Below are 18,720 nucleotides of genomic sequence, written 5' to 3' on the forward strand. Positions count from 1 at the left end.
AAAAAAAAAAAAAAAAAAAACGTAGTAGCCTATAACACAAACTGTAAAATAACACCATCTAGTTAACTAGCTAGATCATGAGTCATGACCTCTTTTTTTTTTTCCTCCAAAACATAAACTTATATATATTGAAGTAACAATATCCTTACAAAGTTGATCTTGTAGCCACAGAGGCATAAACACATAATCAGAATAAAATGTTGAATTACAACAGCCAAATTTAGCCAAACTATGTGCAGGTGCAGCTCCATTACCCTCTCTTTCTAATAAAATACTTTTCATATATAACAAACGAAAATTTTCAACTACATATTTATTCTCTATTACTTGCAAAACACCAAATGATTGTAAGGATAATCAAAAGAGCAACGATTTTTATCCTCGTCTCTCCTCGATTGGTTCGCTGCCATGAAAGATACAAAGAAGCCCGCAGATTGTACCTCTTGCTCATACAGTGTCTTATTCCCCTCCTCACGTGACTTCTTACATGACATCATCTCCTTGATCACTTCTTCTTTTTTAGTCTCTCCGACCGATCTCTTAAGGAACCGTTTAAACCATCTGACCGAATCTTTTGGATAACGTTTAAGACCATTGACAAAGTCAACATAATAAAGACCAAATCTAGCTGTGTATCCATGTTCCCATTCAAAATTGTCCATCAATGACCATGCATAATATCCTCTTACGTCACACCCATCTTCCCTATAAACATCAGAGAATAAAATTATCATAAATTTGATCGATTTCAACAGAAATTAGAAATATTGTAAGAAAATCAAGAACTAACACTATAGCTTTGTGAAGTTCTTCGAAATGTGACTTATGGTATTCAATCCTAAATGTGTCCTTAAGAATCTCTTCTCTTGGTTGTGTACCATCGTCGTTATCATTGATTCCTGCAATTTAGTAATCAATATAATACATAATTAGTCGCATCAAAAAAAAAAAAAAAACACGAAACAGTGAAAACTATTCAAAAACGCAGTTAAATGAGTTGGTTTAGAACATATCACTTATCTCAAGTTAGAATTCAGGGCTAAGACATTATTTTATTTTTTAGTAGAGTTAAAGAGATTACAAAAAATGTTGCCAACCATTTTCTTTGATGTAGACTGGCATGTTATTGTATTTGTCTTTGATATAGTTTAGAACTTTTCGCAAGCCTTCCGGATATGACAACAATAAACCCCTTTCTTCCTGAAAACAAAAATGATATTAATTTTAAATACCTTAGGATAATATTATTTGTCACATTCAGAAATTAGTATTTACGAAAAACGAATTAAGTTACGTACCCCAAGTCCAATAATGTGGCCACTGTGGTTGGTACCTGTTTCAAAGCAATTTACAAATAGTGTTTAGGTTATCATCTAAGCCTTTATTATATGGACCAATCTTTGGTAATTAGTAATACACATTACGTACTTTTCCATTCGACATGATGATCAGTTTTGAAACGAGGCTTTTCAGGATCGATCTGAGGTGTGTGAACAGCAAAACGTGCCGTATAATAATTTACTCCAACAAAATCAGATGAATTTTTTAACATATCTGATTGTTCTGCAGTAAATGAAGGTAATTTATGTCCTGCATATTTTTTTACGATATTTGGATAATCTCCATAAATCACTGGATCGAGATGCCTATATATACATAAAGAAAGAAAAAAATAAGTTACAAATAGAAACTAACATTAAAATCATTAAATTATTCGGTTAAAGATAACTTACCATCCAATTTCAAAAGCAAGAGCTCGTTCAGCTGCTTCTTTATCATCAGCAGAATCAGAATGATAAGGCTCAAACCATCGTGGGGACAATACTATCCCGATTTGGCTATCATGCGAAATTTGTTTACATTTTCGGAATTCTTCTACTGCAGCGGCATGAGCAAGAAGAGTATGATGTGAAACAATGTAAGGTTCGGTACTCGAATCGCCAGCATGACACTTTTCGTTTACCCATTTTGAGCATCGACCAGCAGCCTTGTTACCTTGATCATAACCCGCAACAGTCATAATGTATGGTTCATTGATCGTTGTTCACATCTTAACTTTATCTCCAAATTCTTCAAAACAAATTCTTGCGAAATCTCGGAAATCTTCTCTATTTTGATCAAAGTTATATAAATTAAATAAATTAATCATTTCAAATTAACTATGTTTTTGTATCTTGGACATATATATGATATGCATTTCCAGTTTTGCTTACACGATTTTAGGGCTTAAAAAGCCACCGTACTCGTCCTCCAAAGATTGTGGATGGTCCCAATGATAAAGCGTCATTGAAGGTTGTATATCTGCATGGTTATCAAACCATGATTAAATTTGATTATTTAAGTTATAACCACATGTCTAATTTTAATAAAGAACTTTAGCACATAGATTAATGATTGTACCATTAGCAAGAAGTTCGTCGATGAGATCCTTGTAAAATTGTACACCTTCTTTATTTACTCCATCTTTTAGTTTTCCGCCTATAAATTAAAATATCACTTTATCTATAACTTGTATAAATAGTTATTTGTAAGAAAAAAAATCTAATCATCGAAAAGAAGAAAAAAAAAAAAAAGTCCAAACTTACTGGGAATTAATCTGGACCACGAGATCGAGAATCGGAAAGCATCCATGTTTAGCTCCTTCATGTCATCCTGATTTTTTTTTTGTCGTATCACAAAACATCTTTGATTAATCAAAGGATAAATAAGTAATACCATATTATGTTATTTTCACATTAAAACCAAAAAAAAAAACATATTATATTGACTAACCAGTAACCAAAACAAAAAATGATAACGTGTTAACTTTGCAAGAAAGTATATTGACTTTTTCGAAAGCTGTTTTCATTTTGATGATTAATTACGAAATTTAGAGATAACCTGATTTTCATTAAATAATATGATAGCTAGTTTGATTTAAACATTGTTTTGAATACCATATGACTGGTTATAGAATATAGATGCATACTTTGTATAAATAAGCTGATTATATATTAGATTGTACCTTGTAACGATGATAAAAATCAATTGCTACATCTGCGTTATGCATATTGGTCCTTTCTGCAGACAACGATATATATTAAAAAAAATAAAAAAAATCAGTCACAGCTCACAAATAATTCAGCAGAACTATATATGGTCCATCGAATCGACAATGGTCCATTGAATCCGTCCGTAGATTTTGCTGTAACCGGATAATACCTGGATAAGTGCGGCTGAAGTGGTCCCATATTGTTGGAGATTTGCCGCCTTCGTTTGTTGCACCTTCGTACTGCATAAACATTTTTTTTATATATAAAGAAGAGTACATTATTTTATCGCAAGGCTAATATTAGAGGGACAAATAAGAATGAGACAAAACATGAGCAAATTTATACGGAAGATCGTGATATGTATATGATTGTAACTTGGAACGTAGTATACTTTAATTAACTAAATAATTTTGTTATAAACTATGATTTTCGTATATTCATGTAACATATTCTCTAATCAAACATTATAACTTTTATAGGATGATGCAAGATACTTTATACATCTCTACTTTATATGACAAGAGAACATTTGAGAAGAAAAAAACAAGAACGAATTAAAATAGAACGATCAGGATCAATTAGACGTCAGCAAATAATATTTTTGATTATTCTCGTAGTTGAAGTTGAAACTCTAGCAGTGTTTTCACTTTCAAATCCAGCTGCCCAGATATGTGTTACAATTAAGTATACGGTTCATCTTTTTTTGATGTTTTTTTTGTTTGGTTTAAAACCAAAGAAAGTGCATAGAGCCAGAAAAAGCCCCAAAAGAGCATGTTTTGTAATAATATATAACAGCTTTTTTTTCAGTTCACTTAATAGAGAACCCGTAAACAAAATTGTATGATTAGAAAAGCACACGAAAATCTTTTGCATTATGTTTTAAAACCGTACTGTATGTTTTATTCTACTATGGCTCATAGAATATGACCATAATACTGCAAAATGGTAAAATTGCATAAAGAAACAACAAATGCACGATTTAAAATACATTTGTTATTTGTTAAGCCGAGAGAATTTTAATATAACTGCGAAATTGCAAAGTTTCATAAATAAAAAATAACAGAATGAAAAGAAAATAATAGAATAATAGAAATTTAAATCGTGATTTTAACTTTGCGACAGATAATCACATAGCCATTTGCTATGTCACAGATTGCTGCTAATCATAAAAATTACCTGAAACGCTGAAGCAGCTGTTCCAAAAATGAAACCATGAGGAAAACTGTGCCGATCTAGTTGTAGAGAATTAATCGTATTTGCTAACAATGAGATAATCGAAAGGATGATGAGGAAACTCCATCTCTCCCTAGCCATTTTTTTTTCTCTCTCTCTTTTTTTTTTTTTTTGTTGTTGTTGTTGTGTGTGTAGTCTTTTTGAGATTCCTAAAGTGATTAGATTTTACTCGATATCTTCTTCCTTATATAGAGGATATTCATAGGTGAGATATACATCATCTACGTGGAAATGTTTGGACATATATATCTAGATATAGATAGAACTTATAGTATTATTTAAAATCACTTGATTTTTTTTTAAAAATTATTTCATCTGTATTTCTTTCCAAGTTTAAGACTATAATGCATATAAGTCTCGATATTGCCAACTAAAGCTCAGGAGCTTGTTTTTTCCATCGTCATCTCTGAATTTGCCCGTGATCACCGCTCCCATTCACCATCATCGTCTTCTTTGAATATTCCCATGATTACATGCTCAGATTCACTTACATAGTTACAGGTATGTGTAATATATATATATATATAGTGTAAATTAATGTTGGTGCTGAATGTGGTCAACATCACGGATATGTTCACTGACAACATATTCTGCGAAGAGTGTATGTACGTCGTGGTACGGTTACAGCATCACAAGTGTAACGTAAATCAAAGACCAACTTTAGTTTTTTGGAATATTCATTGTGTGCTAACTGCTAAGTCATGTGTAATATTTTTTGTTATTAGTGTTCCAGTTTTGATTATAGAGCCGGTCTAACGTTTGTCAGTGTGCCCTAAATCAAGATTTACAATGTTATTATTATTTTTGAATGTTGTAGACTCATCCACGAAAAAAAGAGAGAGAAGTTTAATGGTAATGACAAAGACAATTATTAATCATCAAAACCAAACAAAAGAAAATAAACTTTTTGATACAAATCTCATCATTTTATTAAGATTTTAGATCAAAAACCCAAAAAAGTTTCACTGGTTTACAAATGCACTGAATTTAAGAATGTAACTGGTAAGAGTGATAATAAAACAGCAACACAGAATTCCTTCTTACTTAGTTGCCCTCGAGAATAATTACAGAAGGGAAAAATAATGTTCACCAGAAACAAAAACAAAAAAGAGATATGAGCAATTGTCCTTATCACATTCCACTATGGAGAAAAAAGAGATGAGAACAATTAATTGGCAGTGACATGTTTTCATATTAAAATATTATATATTTGTATATGAGGCTATGAGCAACTAAATTAACATAAGGAGACGGGCTTATGGTACTGATTGGTGAAGACAAACAAAGTATTACAAGTAGTATATGTTTGAATTTTTACCGATCACAAAAACTTTACCAAAAACTATACTAAAACTTTTATTCTTAGTTTTTTGTTTACAGTTTTCATGTAGAACTCTTTCTTACAACTTTGCACTATTCCATAAAAGCTTATAGCTTCAGCTTAATTACAGGTTTTCTGACCCTTATATCTTCTTTTCTTTTCTCTTATCCATTTATGATTATTATTTTATCTTATATATATTTTCTTTAAACGACGTACATAAGTAAATTATATGTTATATATTCATGAAACAAATAGTTAAATTTAACACAAAAAGAGAAATTAGGTGAAAAGTTGTGTGTTTTATATAAAAAGAGGTTATATATATATATATCATTATTCAAATTTATATATATCATATATCATATATGTATGGTGTTTAAAACTTCGTTTTGCACCATGTCTTTTTAGGCCATATATGTAGGGTATATATGATTGTTATTCTTTTGGCATTGGTGAATTTACTTAATCCCAAGTTGCACGAAACACCCAAAGCAAAGTCTACTACACTAAACAGATCGATGCATCAAACATCCTAAGCAAAGTCTAGTAACAGAAGCGCAAGAAATGTATTTTTATACTGCATGAAAACACGACTTTTTTTGAAAAATAAAATATGTATATATAATAGTTGAAGTGAATTTTTTATTCACGAACGCTAAATTAATTGCCCTATGGAAATTGTATAAATTATGATTAAGAAAGAAAGAAAAAAGTCTTTCAACAAATTTTATGACACGTCCAGGTGTAAAGGACGAGATGAGAACAACTACTAAAAATTGACTTATGCATGTCTGACTTTTCTTTTTTCGTTTGTCACGGATGTTTTTACCTCTAATATGTCAAATGTCTGACCATTGGCCGAGTCCGCTTGGACATTTTTTTTATATGGGTGGAAGTTAGACAGTCCAAATGGACAATAATCCAAAAAGTGTTAATGACCATTTCCAATTGATCATGATTATGGACAACCCATTTTTATTTCTATTATTTTTCATTTATAAAATCTGAGTTTTATTTTTGTTATTTTATTTTATAAAATATGAATTTTCTTTTTGTTGTTATTCACTTATAAAATCTGAGTTTTATTTCTTTTATAAAATTTGAATTTTATTTTGTTGTTTCTTGTATAAAATCTGATTTTTTTTTGTTGTTTCTCTTATAAAATCATGAATTTGGTGGGAAAATTATAAAATTTCAATGGGAATTAAACTAATTATCAATCATAACTCTAAGGCAACATTAAAGCAAGCCCAAGAAATAAAAAACCCCAAATTCTAAAAAGTTTTTCAATTTTTGTTACTTTCTCAAATCAAGAACCCTAAATCACTAAAACTCAATTTTTTTCACCAAATTATAATATATTATATATAATATATATTGCATGTAATATGAACAGAAACAGTTAAATCAGAGGTGTAGTCTTACAAAACGATCAGACCTAATTAAGTTTTGCACGTTTGAGACATCTACGTTTTAAAATATAAACTATAGCACTTTCACACTAAAGTACACATGTATCATGTAATCATGTATATACGTACGTAGTCTTAATTATCAAACCTAAAACTTTTGTTTTCCTGGTGGGCTCTAAACCCATTAGGCTAGTGATCATGTTTTCGGCTCCAGAGGAGAATTTTCTTGGACCATGTTTTTTGGCTCATCCACTACAAGCGTAAGGTGGCTGCTGCTAAAGCTGTGGAAAAAGCTCTCCAAATCTGGAAGGTGAAGTACTATGGATCTACAATGTACCTCGACGATTCCAAATCTTCAATATCCTTTTCGATAAGGATCGATGGAGTCGAGGAAAAAGCAATACCTTGCCGCAGAAGGTCGTGGTTTGCTCAGGCTCCGCAGAGGTCGTGGTTTCCTAGTTAAAATTGAAGTGGAAGCAGCATAAGTTCTAGATGATGAAGAATAATTGGTGTTTCGAACAAGAGGCAAACCATGTCCAACTTGCGGTGAGACCGTGAGAGTCTCGCAAAATCCTACACCGGAGAGGGTCAAGCCAGGCGAGACCAAAATTGTATTGTATAATATATCACATAATTGGTATTTTGCCCAAAAAACAAAAAAAATAAAGCAGAAAACGTATACTTATAGTTCTCTATATACGCCTCAAAGTTTGTATTATTAATGTTTGCTTTGAAAAACTAACAAACGCCCAGAATTACCAAAGAAAGTTACCACCTCTTATTTAAAACGTTTATTTTCTGTACATCGAAAAGAAGCAGTACGTTTTGTATAGACACCGAATAGTAGTAGACTAATGGCTCGTGTGATTTATCGAATCAAATACTAGCCACCTGCTGCTTCGTCCCATTACGCTCTCCCTTCAACAATTTCCTAAACCACTTCGCTGATTTCTTCGGATACCTCTTACGTCCATCTTCAAAGTCCACAAATACTAGTCCGAACCGGACCGTGTATCCTTCCGACCATTCAAAATTATCCATCAACGACCACGCGAAATATCCTTTCACATTCACCCCGATCCTACATTTTTATGTGTAATATAATTTTCAAAAACGTTATTAGCATCTGCTTGCGCCTTAAATACATACATTATAACTTTATAAGGGTATCCTATCTAGTTTTTGGTTCGAACGTTGCAGTTTAGGATATACAGAAACTAATAACGAAAACTACCAATAATACGATATGTTTATAGATGTGATCGGAAAAGAGGACTTACGAGATAGCATCGCTAACCATCTTAAGATGATGCGCGTAGTAATCAATTCTCAAATCGTCGTCAAGAAATATTTTGCCAATATTTCTTTCATCCACTCCTACGTGATTTTAAGAAAGATACGCGGAATAAAATTATTTTTAGTCTGCACTAATTTTTTTTGTCTTAGAAAATGTTTATTGTAAAAAGATCTATTAAATACTATGATTTACCGTTTTCTGTAATGTACAAGATGGGATCATTGTATTTGGTTTTCGCATGTAGTAGGAGATTACGAATACCCTCGGGATAAATGAAAAGCCAATCCGACCCAGCCTGAAATGAATCATAAATAATATACGTCATCACACATTAATAGATAAATATGTAGTTATAACCTATATATATATATAGATTTTTGAATTATTTACTAAAATTATATCATGAAAATCTTGATTTAATAGAGAGATTGATGACTAAACAAAACTGAATAGAATAATCGTACCGTTGGTCCGATAGGCACGCCATTTCGCTCACCTAATACAAATATACAAAATAAATAATTAATTTATATGAAAATATAAAATTTTAATATTAATTCGAGAAAAGGTCAATTTATTAGGTAGGGTTTTTTTTAAAAAGCCATATGGTTCACGGACCTACGACGCTGACGCAAGCATCGGTGGTCATGGTGATGTTTTCAGTCGCACACGGCACATCTTGTGCGTAAAGAGATGAGTAATAGTTAAGTCCTATAAAATCGTATGATCCTTTGAGCATTTCGGACTCTTCTGGTGTGAATGTAGGAAGACGACCGTCTTTAACGTGGCTGACCATTTCGATAGGGTATCTACCGTATACAATTGGCTCCATGAAGTAGTCGAATGTGAAGGCCGTCGCTCGAGTTGCAGCTAACTGGTCAGCATATGAGTCTGAATAAGGGTAGTGCCACACTGTGTTTATTGCTATACCGATTTCACCTGTCTGAGTTGCCTGTGAATATACAAAATATTAGGAGCGAAATCATGATTCTTAACTGGCCGCCTCAGCCGGTTTGTAGTACTGTAACGGTAAATAAACAAACTCAGGCATACATAATCATTGCTGAAACAGTGCACACTGGAGAAAGAATAAAAACAGAGCAGACCAAGAACAGAGTAAGAAACAGAACAGACTAGAAACAGAGTAAAAACAGAGCAGATCGGAAACAGAGTAAAACAGAGCAGGGGTCACAAACACAAACAAACAAGTAAACAATTAAAGTCTAGATCATGAATAGAGCAAGCATACCTGGTACTTTTCTCTGTAGACTTTGACAGCAGCTCCATGAGAGAGGAGGAGGTTATGGCCAACGATGTAAGGCTCGGTGGCTGCATCACCCCCGGTGCAATCAGGGTTAGTGAAATTGGAACATCTACCAGGTGCCTTTTGACCTGTTATATAACCTTCATGTACCACTGTATATGGCTCGTTCAGTGTCATCCACTGCTTCACTCTATCTCCAAACTTCTGGAAACAAAGTTCTGCATAGTCTCGGAAATCATCTCTGTTTCATCATTACCAAAGATCGACAACAAAAAAAAAAAAACTCTTTCTTAATACTTTTGCATGTCGTAATCTTATCATATATAGAGATCTTAAATAAATGAAACTTACACAATCTCGGCTCCTAGGAAGCCACCGTAAGCATCTTCGAGTGTCTGGGGTAAATCCCAGTGAAAGAGTGTGACATATGGCTTCACACCTAACACATGTACAATAACATTAAATGTTGCCTTCTTGACAAATGTTAAACTACCCCAAGAGTTTCCTCAACTTGTATTAAAAGCAAAAGTCCTCTACTAATCTTTACAATAAACTGAGAAGCAGAGAAGCATTACCTTTAGAAAGAAGTTGATTAATCAAATTGTTGTAATAGTCAATTCCAGCCTGGTTAATTCCTCCCTTTAGAGTCCCACCTAATTAAATACAAAATGAGAACACTTTTACTAATATCCTCATGAAGAACTATAACAACTCTTACAAAAGATTTGATCGGATAGATATCTTACGAGGTAGAATCCGTGACCATGAGATCGAGAACCGGTAAGCATCAAAGCCAATTTCTTGCAGCAAACTCACATCTTCCTGGTTTCCATGAAGAACAAATGTAATGCATGTTGGATGTGTTAATTGATTTTTTTTTTTTTTTTTGCTTTTGAGTGTAGAAGAAAAATACCTTGTAAAGGTTGTACGAATCATCCGCAATGGACCCGTTACTACCATCCAATATCTTATCTGAACAAAATATTTATTAAATCGAAAATTTCAATATCAAGAAAAAGAAAGAAGTATCAAGAAGGGGTCATCATCAATCTATTTTTGCTATGAACACGAAGATAAAAGCAGATTCATACATATAAACAAAAAAAACTCCAACATTTTTTAAAGTCTTGAATGTTTTAACTTTTAAGAGATCCAAAAAAAAAAGTTTCTAGTTAGGAAAAAAAAAACCTGGGAAATTTTCAGAGAAGGAGTCCCAGATACTTGGACCTCTACCATCTTCATGAGCAGCACCTTCACACTACAAAATCTGAATAACTCAACAAAAAGATACAAAAAAGAAGAAGAAGAAGAAGAAGAAGAAGAAGAAGTAAATAAGAAGCAAACCTGATAAGCAGAAGTTGCAGATCCAAAAATGAAATCATCTGGGAAATCATTTCTGCTTAATATAGGCCTTGAGGAATGCTTCTTAGCGGAAACTCCAATGCAGGTCAAGGTAATGAGCAACAGTAAACTGATAAATTTACTTCCCATTGCTGTGAAAAAAGAAGACTAATTCAATGTTTAGTTTTGTTTATAGATGATATTTGGTTGTGAGACCAAACTTTATAGAAGAAAGGGAAATGTTCAGAGTTGATTATCTCTCCTATCTATAAATAGAGTTGTTGGAGGGAGAGAGAAAGAGAGAGTAGCACCTAGCCACCTAGCAACATCCATGCCCTTATATAATAGTAGTAATTGATTTCTTATATTAAACAATTTTCTAATTGTTGCAAGAAATCTTATCATGTAAACTATATTATTGTTTTTTAAAACAAGTTAATCAAAAGCTGATTCATCACATCAAGATAAATATTCGAAAGCAAATACAAACGTGGGAATTGAGAAAACAAATATTGCTTTGAAAATATGCATCTGATGACGAATCAGCTTAAAAAAGTCTATAATTTTATTGACATTTTCGTCTTTTTTTTGTTAATGGTGTGAAACAAAAATATTGTTAACATATTTGTGCATTATTTTTGAATTTTTGGTGCTTCGATTTTGGTTTAGTCTATTGATTGAAATGTGTATTTATATATCGTGTATAAATAAATTTGCTTTGTAGACTAGAGAGGGTTTTGTTGCGTGAAACAGGTGGACACGATTATTTTGGTCAACGTTAAAAAGAAAAAAAAAAAAAAGAGAAATAAACCCTAACGTGGAAATTATTTAATATCCATTTCTGGCATGACCTTTAAAATATCGAAGTAAGGCCCAAAACATTCCCTTATATAGTCCATCATGGGGTAATGGGCTATGGGACTGGGTCCGTCAAAGTCCAAATATATCGAGATAAGGCCCAAAATATTCCCTTGTGCAGAGCCCACACTCTACTGATAATATAAACCCACGTGCGTCAGTACCCACCAAAAGCGCCGTTTTTAACAAAAACACATTTTCTACTAGACCCCGGCGCGTGAAACAGATGCCGGTAAAATATATTTACAAAAAAGGAACTTAACATATACTATAGTATAAAACATATTATTTGCACGAACCAAAAAAAACATATTATTTGAGAATAAAAAATCTGTTGAAAATAATAAATGACTGAATATATGTAATTCAAATTCATTTTTTAATTAGAAAAAATGATCATGCAGCTGTCATGAATCAATTCATTATCACAAATTCACATGAAAGTTTGCACACCACGATGTCTTTCATAAACCACCGAACGCATAATTTAACAATTTTGTTTTGCTGTTTGATAAACTTAACTAAATTACAAATATTCTAATTGATTTAAATCCAAGAATTAAAAGTGAACAAAGGAGACCAAAAGTTTAAAGGAAATTTTTCTTGTCTTTTTTTTTTTTTTTATTATATATATATATTTTTTTAATTGAACGGTTTAAAGCCGCAAAGAACTCTTAATCCCTCTTTACTGAAGATACTTTGCTTTGCTTTAAAGCTTTTTGAGAAATCAAGAGTTCGAGGGCTTTAAAAGATTCAGACATATTAGGAATAGTTTGATTTGAAGCTGAACCATTTGCTAATCTCTTCTTGTTCATTGCAGATTTCAACACGTACTCTTCTTCCTCTGAATCTTCAACTTCTTCTTCTCTCTTCAAGAACTCTTTGAACCACATGGCTGACATTTTCGGAAAACGTTTTAGTCCGTTGTTGTAATCGACGTAGAACAGCCCATATCGGACTCCAAAACCTGCGTTCCATTCACAATTGTCTAATAACGACCATGCAAAGTATCCTTCAACTTCAACCCCATCCTCCCTGAGCAACAAAACAATTATCATCATCATTTATCAGTTAGCAACTAAGTAGCTAGGGTTTCAACACAATACAGTTTCTTTTGAGCCAAGAAACTGAATGGTGTAATTAGAGAATTCACTTACTGGATGGCTTGTTGGATGCTTTGGAGATGTTTCTTGTGGTACTCTGTCCTTTCGAGATCCATCAAATTAGAAAGTTTCGGGGTTTTCTCGTAATCTACATCGCAGTGTCCTGAACAATTTTAACATAAAAAAAGATAGTGAATTAGACTTTTTTTGAAAGGCATGGTGATAGAATTATTACCGTTTTCAGTGATCATAAATTTTGGGCTTTCATATTTTTTCTTGGCATAACTTAGAAACTTTCGAAGTCCTTGTGGGTATAGAAAATCCCATTCTGAGCCACCTTTAGCACCCAATGTCTCTCATGCTTTGTTTTGTTCTGTAGCAATAGAAATTGAAAACTTGTGAGAAAAGAAACCGGTAAAAAAATTAAAGCTTGGAACCAAAAGAACGAATACAAACCCTAATATGATTATGAGTATATATTATGGGATTCCACTTACTTCTCCATTCAATGCGTGCGTCTGATCTCCAGTTGGGCGTGTCATGGTTCACTTCAGCAATACTTTTGACGTAGAAAGCACTATAATAATTCACTCCAACGAAGTCAAACGATCCTCGTAGCTTCTTGGATTGGGTTGCGGTGAATGTGGGTAATCTTTTTCCAATCGATTTTTTCATGACTTCAGGGTAATCTCCGTACACCGTAGGATCCATTTGCCTGTTCATTTAGAATATTATTACGAGCCAGGGTTCTATTGTGTAAATACTATATCGACTTGTATAGTTTGGTTATTTATGTTTACTTCCTTAGGTCAACTATTGTATCTACTATATAAGGCACACTTTGTGCAATATTATGAATAAGAAACCTTTTATACATCTTAAGGGTTTTGACATGGTATCAGAGCTAAACCTAATTTTTTAGGCTATTCGATCCTCTGTTTTTGCTTGGAGAATCCTGTTCTTCTTGTTGTTTATTTTTTGATTTCTTCCTTTTCCTTTGACCTTGGTATATTGATCATTCTGTCGATATATTTTTCTTTGAACTATGACGGACGATCAATCTGTTTCTAAGGTTGCTTCGACGCTGACTTCGGGTTCTAAGTCTCGTTTTGAGTCTACCCGACGTAGAATCGATCCCTATGATCTCTCGGCTGGAGATAACCCTGGATCCGTGATCGCACAACCACAACTTCGTGGGTCCAATTACGATGAGTGGGCTATGAACTTACGTCTTGTGTTGAGAGCAAGGAAAAAGTTTGGTTTTGCGGATGGGACTATCCCCAAACCTGATGATGAGTCCGATGACCTTGAGGATTGGTGGGCTAATAACGCTAGGGTGGTGTCTTGGATGCGACAAACTGTAGCACCGGATTTGAGTAGCTCCCTCTCGCATCATGAAATTGCTTCTGATTTATGGACTCACATACAAAAGCGATTCTCGGTGAAGAATGGCCAAAGAGTCCAGCGTTTGAAGACTGAGTTGGCTAATTGTCAACAAAAGGGTTCCGCGGTGGAAGCTTATTATGGGAAACTTACAAAACTATGGACAAGTCTTGCTGATTTCCAACGTGCGAAGACAACTGAGGAGATTGCCAAGGAACGTGAAGAAGATAAGTTACACCAATTCCTCATGGGTCTTGATGAGAGTGTATTTGGCGCGGTAAAATCTTCTCTTTTATCGCGTGATCCACTTCCATCTCTTGATGAGGCGTATCAAGTTGTTTCTCAAGATGAGGAATCAAAGAGAGCGGGTAGGTTGATGGAAGAACGGAATGAGGGGGCTAGTTTCGCGGTTCGTGTGGCTCAGCGTACTTATTCATCTCCTCCACTACGAGATCCTTCGGCTGTGTGTACGAGCTGTGGCAGGAAAGGGCATTTGGCGGATAACTGTTTTCGTAAGATCGGTTATCCTTGGTGGTGGGGCGATCGACCTCGTTCCAAACTTCCCATTACTTCACAGGTTGGTCCAGGTAGTTCAGGCAGCGATCGTCTTGTCTCGGTTGTTCCCTCCAAGCCTGTTGAACCTACACATGTTCGTCACGTTGCGGCTTCGATGTCTCTCGGACATACCAATATCACCGACGCTGATCGTGTTGGTTTTAGCGGCTTAAGTGATCAGGATTGGATCAAGCTGAAGGATATGCTTAATGCACGGAATGTTGGTACTCATGATCCTCGTGCTGGTAAGTTTTTTATTGAGTCTTGGATTATTGACACTGGGGCTTCTAACCACATGACGGGAAGCATTGATTTCTTAACGAATGTTTGTGATATGGCTCCTATGTTTATAAAACTTCCTGATGGCCGGTTTACGGTTTCTACTAAACACGGGATGGTCTCTCTCGGTTCACATCTCACTTTGATAAACGTATTCTTTGTCGATGGCTTACACTGCCACCTTATCTCGGTCTCTCAACTGACTCGAGATCGACAATGTCATTTACAGATATCTGATCGGCTTTGTAATCTTCAGGACCGCATCACACAGACGGTGATTGGCGCAGGTGAACAGCAGAATGGGTTATATTTTTTTCGAGGGATGGCTGAAGCAGCTTTGACACAAGTTTTGGAGCAACAACCCAAGGAGGTGTGGCATGGTCGCCTTGGACATCCTTCTTCTACAACTATGGAGATGTTGTCTTTTTCAAATTCTAGTAGTAGTGGTTTTGATTCAAAAACATGTGACGTTTGTATTCGTTCAAAACAAACACGTGATTCTTTTCCTTTGAGCATTAATAAAACTTCTGAAGTTTTTGAGTTGATTCATTGCGACTTATGGGGTCCTTATCGGACAACAACAATCTGTGGATCACGGTTTTTTTTTACAATTGTTGACGACTTCTCTCGTGCTGTATGGATATATTTGCTGCCCGCAAAATCTCACACTGCTTCGACTCTACGTGAGTTTGTTTCTTTGGTGGAAAGACAGTTTGACCGCAAGGTTAAGACATTGAGAAGCGATAATGGGTCTGAATTTTTAAGCCTTAGCGGTTTCTTTCGCGAGAACGGTATTCTCCATGAAACTTCCTGTGTTGGAACTCCTCAACAAAACGGACGTGTGGAGCGAAAACATCGTCACATCTTGAATGTAGCCAGAGCCTTACGTTTTCATGCTCACATTCCGGTTGAATTTTGGAGTTATTGTGTTCTAACCGCTGGCTACTTAATCAATCGAACGCCCACGACGATGTTCCATGGCAAGACTCCATTTGAAGTACTTTATGCCCGACCACCTCCGATGAACCATCTCCGCATTTTCGGTTGTTTGTGTTATGTTCATAACCAAAAACACGGTGGGGATAAATTTGCTTCTCGCAGTAATCGGTCCGTGTTTCTTGGTTATCCTTTCGGGAAAAAGGGTTGGAAAGTGTACAACCTTGATACTGGTGTAGTTTCTGTTTCTCGCGACGTTGTCTTTCTTGAACAGGAGTTTCCATTTGCTCATACTAGCTTGGATTCTCCGACTGCACCAGCTACGACTATACCGACTCCTATTATTGATGATGATGCGTTTCTTCCTTTGGATTTGGTTCCATCCTCCAATGAGGGCTTGCCGGTTGAAACTCCTTTGGCCACGAAACCACTTGTTTCTCCTCCGCCACGAGTTACTGCTTTGGGAGATCCTTCGGCCGTATCTCCGATTTCCTCTCCGGTGATTCCATTGACTTCTTCTTCTCTGCGTTTGGACTCATCACGTGATGATGTTGTGTCTGATTCTTCTGAGGTCTTGGATGTGTCTACTCACGACACACCTGAGCCATAAATTTAAGTCTACACGCCTTCATGACTATGTGACTAATACGACTCATGCGGGGTCCGATGGTGTTTTTGTTGAAACTTGTTGGTACCCTATCGACTCCTATGTTGACTGCTCTCAATTTTCGGATCACCATCGCGCGTTTCTCGCTGCGATCACGTCCGGTAAGATACCTAGGACGTTCGCTGAGGCTATGGAAGATGAGAATTGGCGTGAAGCTGTTCGTAGTGAAATTACCTCGCTTGAGGACCAAGGCACATGGACGACAGAGACATTACCTCCGGGTAAGAAAGCTCTTGGGTGTAAATGGGTATTTACGTTAAAATATCGATCTGATGGCACTCTTGAGCGCTACAAGGCTCGGTTAGTGGTCCTTGGCAACAACCAGACCGAGGGTCTTGACTATACAGAAACGTTTGCTTCTGTTTGTAAGATGACTACTGTGCGTTCTTTCTTGGAAGTTACGGTGGCTCGGGATTGGGAGGTTCATCAAATGGACGTTCACAATGCTTTCTTACATGGTGACTTGGAAGAGGAGGTTTTCATTCGTTTCCCTCCGGGTTTCCGTACTGATGATAAGACACAGGTTTGTCGATTACATAAGTCTCTTTATGGGCTTAAGCAGGCGCCTAGATGTTGGTTTTCGAAGCTCTCCACTTCTCTTAAGGAATATGGTTTCGAGCAGAGTTTGAAAGACTATTCGTTATTCACCTATGCTGATGACACTCGGCGTATTCATGTGCTCGTCTATGTGGATGACCTTATCGTTACTGGGAACTCTCATGCAGTCATTGCTGATTTTAAGACGTATTTGAGCTCTTGTTTTCGTATGAAGGATCTGGGTATCTCTAAATATTTTTTGGGCATTGAAGTGTCTCGGAATACTACTGGTATGTATCTGTCTCAACGTAAGTATACACTTGATATCATTTCGGATACTGGTTTGCTTGGGGCGCAGCCTGTCTCTCATCCTATTGAACAGAATCATCGTCTGGCTACGGCTACAGGTGCATTGCTTCCTGATCCGTTTCGCTATCGTCGTTTGGTTGGTCGTCTTGTTTACCTTGGGGTTACTCGGCCGGATCTCTCGTACGCTATTCATTTGTTGTCTCAATTTATGCATGCTCTGAGGGTGGAACATTGGGAGGCGGCTCGTCGAGTTGTTTGTTATCTCAAGACCAATCCGGGTCAAGGTATTCTTCTCCGTTCTGGTACCAATCTTCGTCTTACGGCTTGGTGTGACGCTGATCATAACGGTTGTCCCTTAACTCGGCGTTCTCTCACTGCTTGGTTTATTCAACTTGGTGGTTCTCCGGTATCTTGGAAGACACGGAAGCAAGATGTGGTTTCTCGTTCGTCGTGTGAGGCTGAATATCGGGCTATGGCCGAAACAGTGTGTGAGCTTCTATGGTTGCGTGAGGTTCTTGTTTCCATGGGGGTTGATTGCTCAGCTCCGGTCTCTCTATATTGTGATAATGAGTCGGCTATTCATTTGAGTAAGAACCCGGTTTTTCATGAGCGGACAAAACATATCGAATCAGATTGCCATTTCATTCGTGATGAGATTGTGCGTGGTGTCATTGCTCCGCAACATGTTTCGACTAAGGTGCAATTGGCTGATATTCTCACGAAGGCTCTTGGTCGTAAAGAGTTTGACGATTTTAAGCTTAAGGTGGGTATTCGGGACCTGCACACTCCACCTTAAGGGGGTATTACGAGCCAGGGTTCTATTGTGTAAATACTATATCGACTTGTATAGTTTGGTTATTTATGTTTACTTCCTTAGGTCAACTATTGTATCTACTATATAAGGCACACTTTGTGCAATATTATGAATAAGAAACCTTTTATACATCTTAAGGGTTTTGACAAATATACACCCAAAAAATTGTGAGAAATTAACTCAACAAAACATATGTCGTTTTCTTTATATAATATCAAGAAATAATTTAAACTAGTGATCACCAGCCAAACATAAACTCCATAGCTCGGTCACATGCTTCTTTATCATCAGGGTCGCTCGAATCATAAGGCTCAAACCATATGGGGCAATGAGCGATACCAATCTTGCCATCTTTACACTGTGATTCAAACAAAAA

The 18,720-nt window shown here is 35.7% G+C and overlaps 2 protein-coding genes and 1 pseudogene across 3 annotated transcripts in view; all 3 read right to left on the reverse strand.

Annotated features, from left to right (window-relative positions):
• Nucleotides 111–4,409, reverse strand: LOC104749327 (annotated as a pseudogene).
• Nucleotides 7,699–11,215, reverse strand: LOC104749328 (beta-glucosidase 16-like). 2 transcript variants are annotated; one of them, XM_010470928.2, is made up of 12 exons: nucleotides 10,907–11,215; nucleotides 10,751–10,820; nucleotides 10,476–10,534; nucleotides 10,309–10,384; nucleotides 10,138–10,215; nucleotides 9,914–10,001; nucleotides 9,548–9,803; nucleotides 8,917–9,250; nucleotides 8,763–8,794; nucleotides 8,491–8,593; nucleotides 8,282–8,378; nucleotides 7,699–8,082 (listed from the first exon to the last, which is right to left on the reverse strand). In XM_010470928.2, the coding sequence occupies exons 1-12, from the start codon at nucleotides 11,051–11,053 to the stop codon at nucleotides 7,878–7,880; spliced, it is 1,545 nt and encodes a 514-aa protein (XP_010469230.1). In that variant the 5' UTR covers nucleotides 11,054–11,215; the 3' UTR covers nucleotides 7,699–7,877. The 2 variants fall into 2 exon arrangements, with proteins under 2 accessions (XP_010469230.1, XP_010469231.1); XM_010470929.1 differs by lacking the exon at nucleotides 10,476–10,534 and having other exon boundaries at nucleotides 10,907–10,956.
• Nucleotides 13,221–18,720, reverse strand: part of LOC109125111 (beta-glucosidase 27-like) — a 9,088-nt gene continuing 3,588 nt past the window's right edge. The window contains exons 3-4 of the mRNA XM_019237654.1: nucleotides 13,362–13,579; nucleotides 13,221–13,237 (exon numbers count right to left, since the gene is read on the reverse strand). Coding sequence (XP_019093199.1) covers nucleotides 13,221–13,237; nucleotides 13,362–13,579 — 235 coding nt within the window. The remainder of the gene's footprint in view (nucleotides 13,238–13,361; nucleotides 13,580–18,720) is intronic.

The sequence above is a fragment of the Camelina sativa genome, chromosome 16 (genome assembly GCF_000633955.1).
Source record: "Camelina sativa cultivar DH55 chromosome 16, Cs, whole genome shotgun sequence".
NCBI lineage: Eukaryota > Viridiplantae > Streptophyta > Magnoliopsida > Brassicales > Brassicaceae > Camelina > Camelina sativa.

Excerpts from the sequence above, each read along its gene's own strand:
- LOC104749328 (XM_010470928.2), bottom strand. The coding sequence starts at position 11,053 with ATGGGAAGTAAATTTATCAGTTTACTGTTGCTCATTACCTTGACCTGC. Across the intron at positions 10,535-10,750 it reads CTTCTCTGAAAATTTCCCAG|ATAAGATATTGGATGGTAGT; the intron begins GTTTTTTTTTTC and ends TATTTTGTTCAG. Across the intron at positions 8,083-8,281 it reads ATGGTTAGCGATGCTATCTC|GATCGGGGTGAATGTGAAAG; the intron begins GTAAGTCCTCTT and ends ATAAAAATGTAG.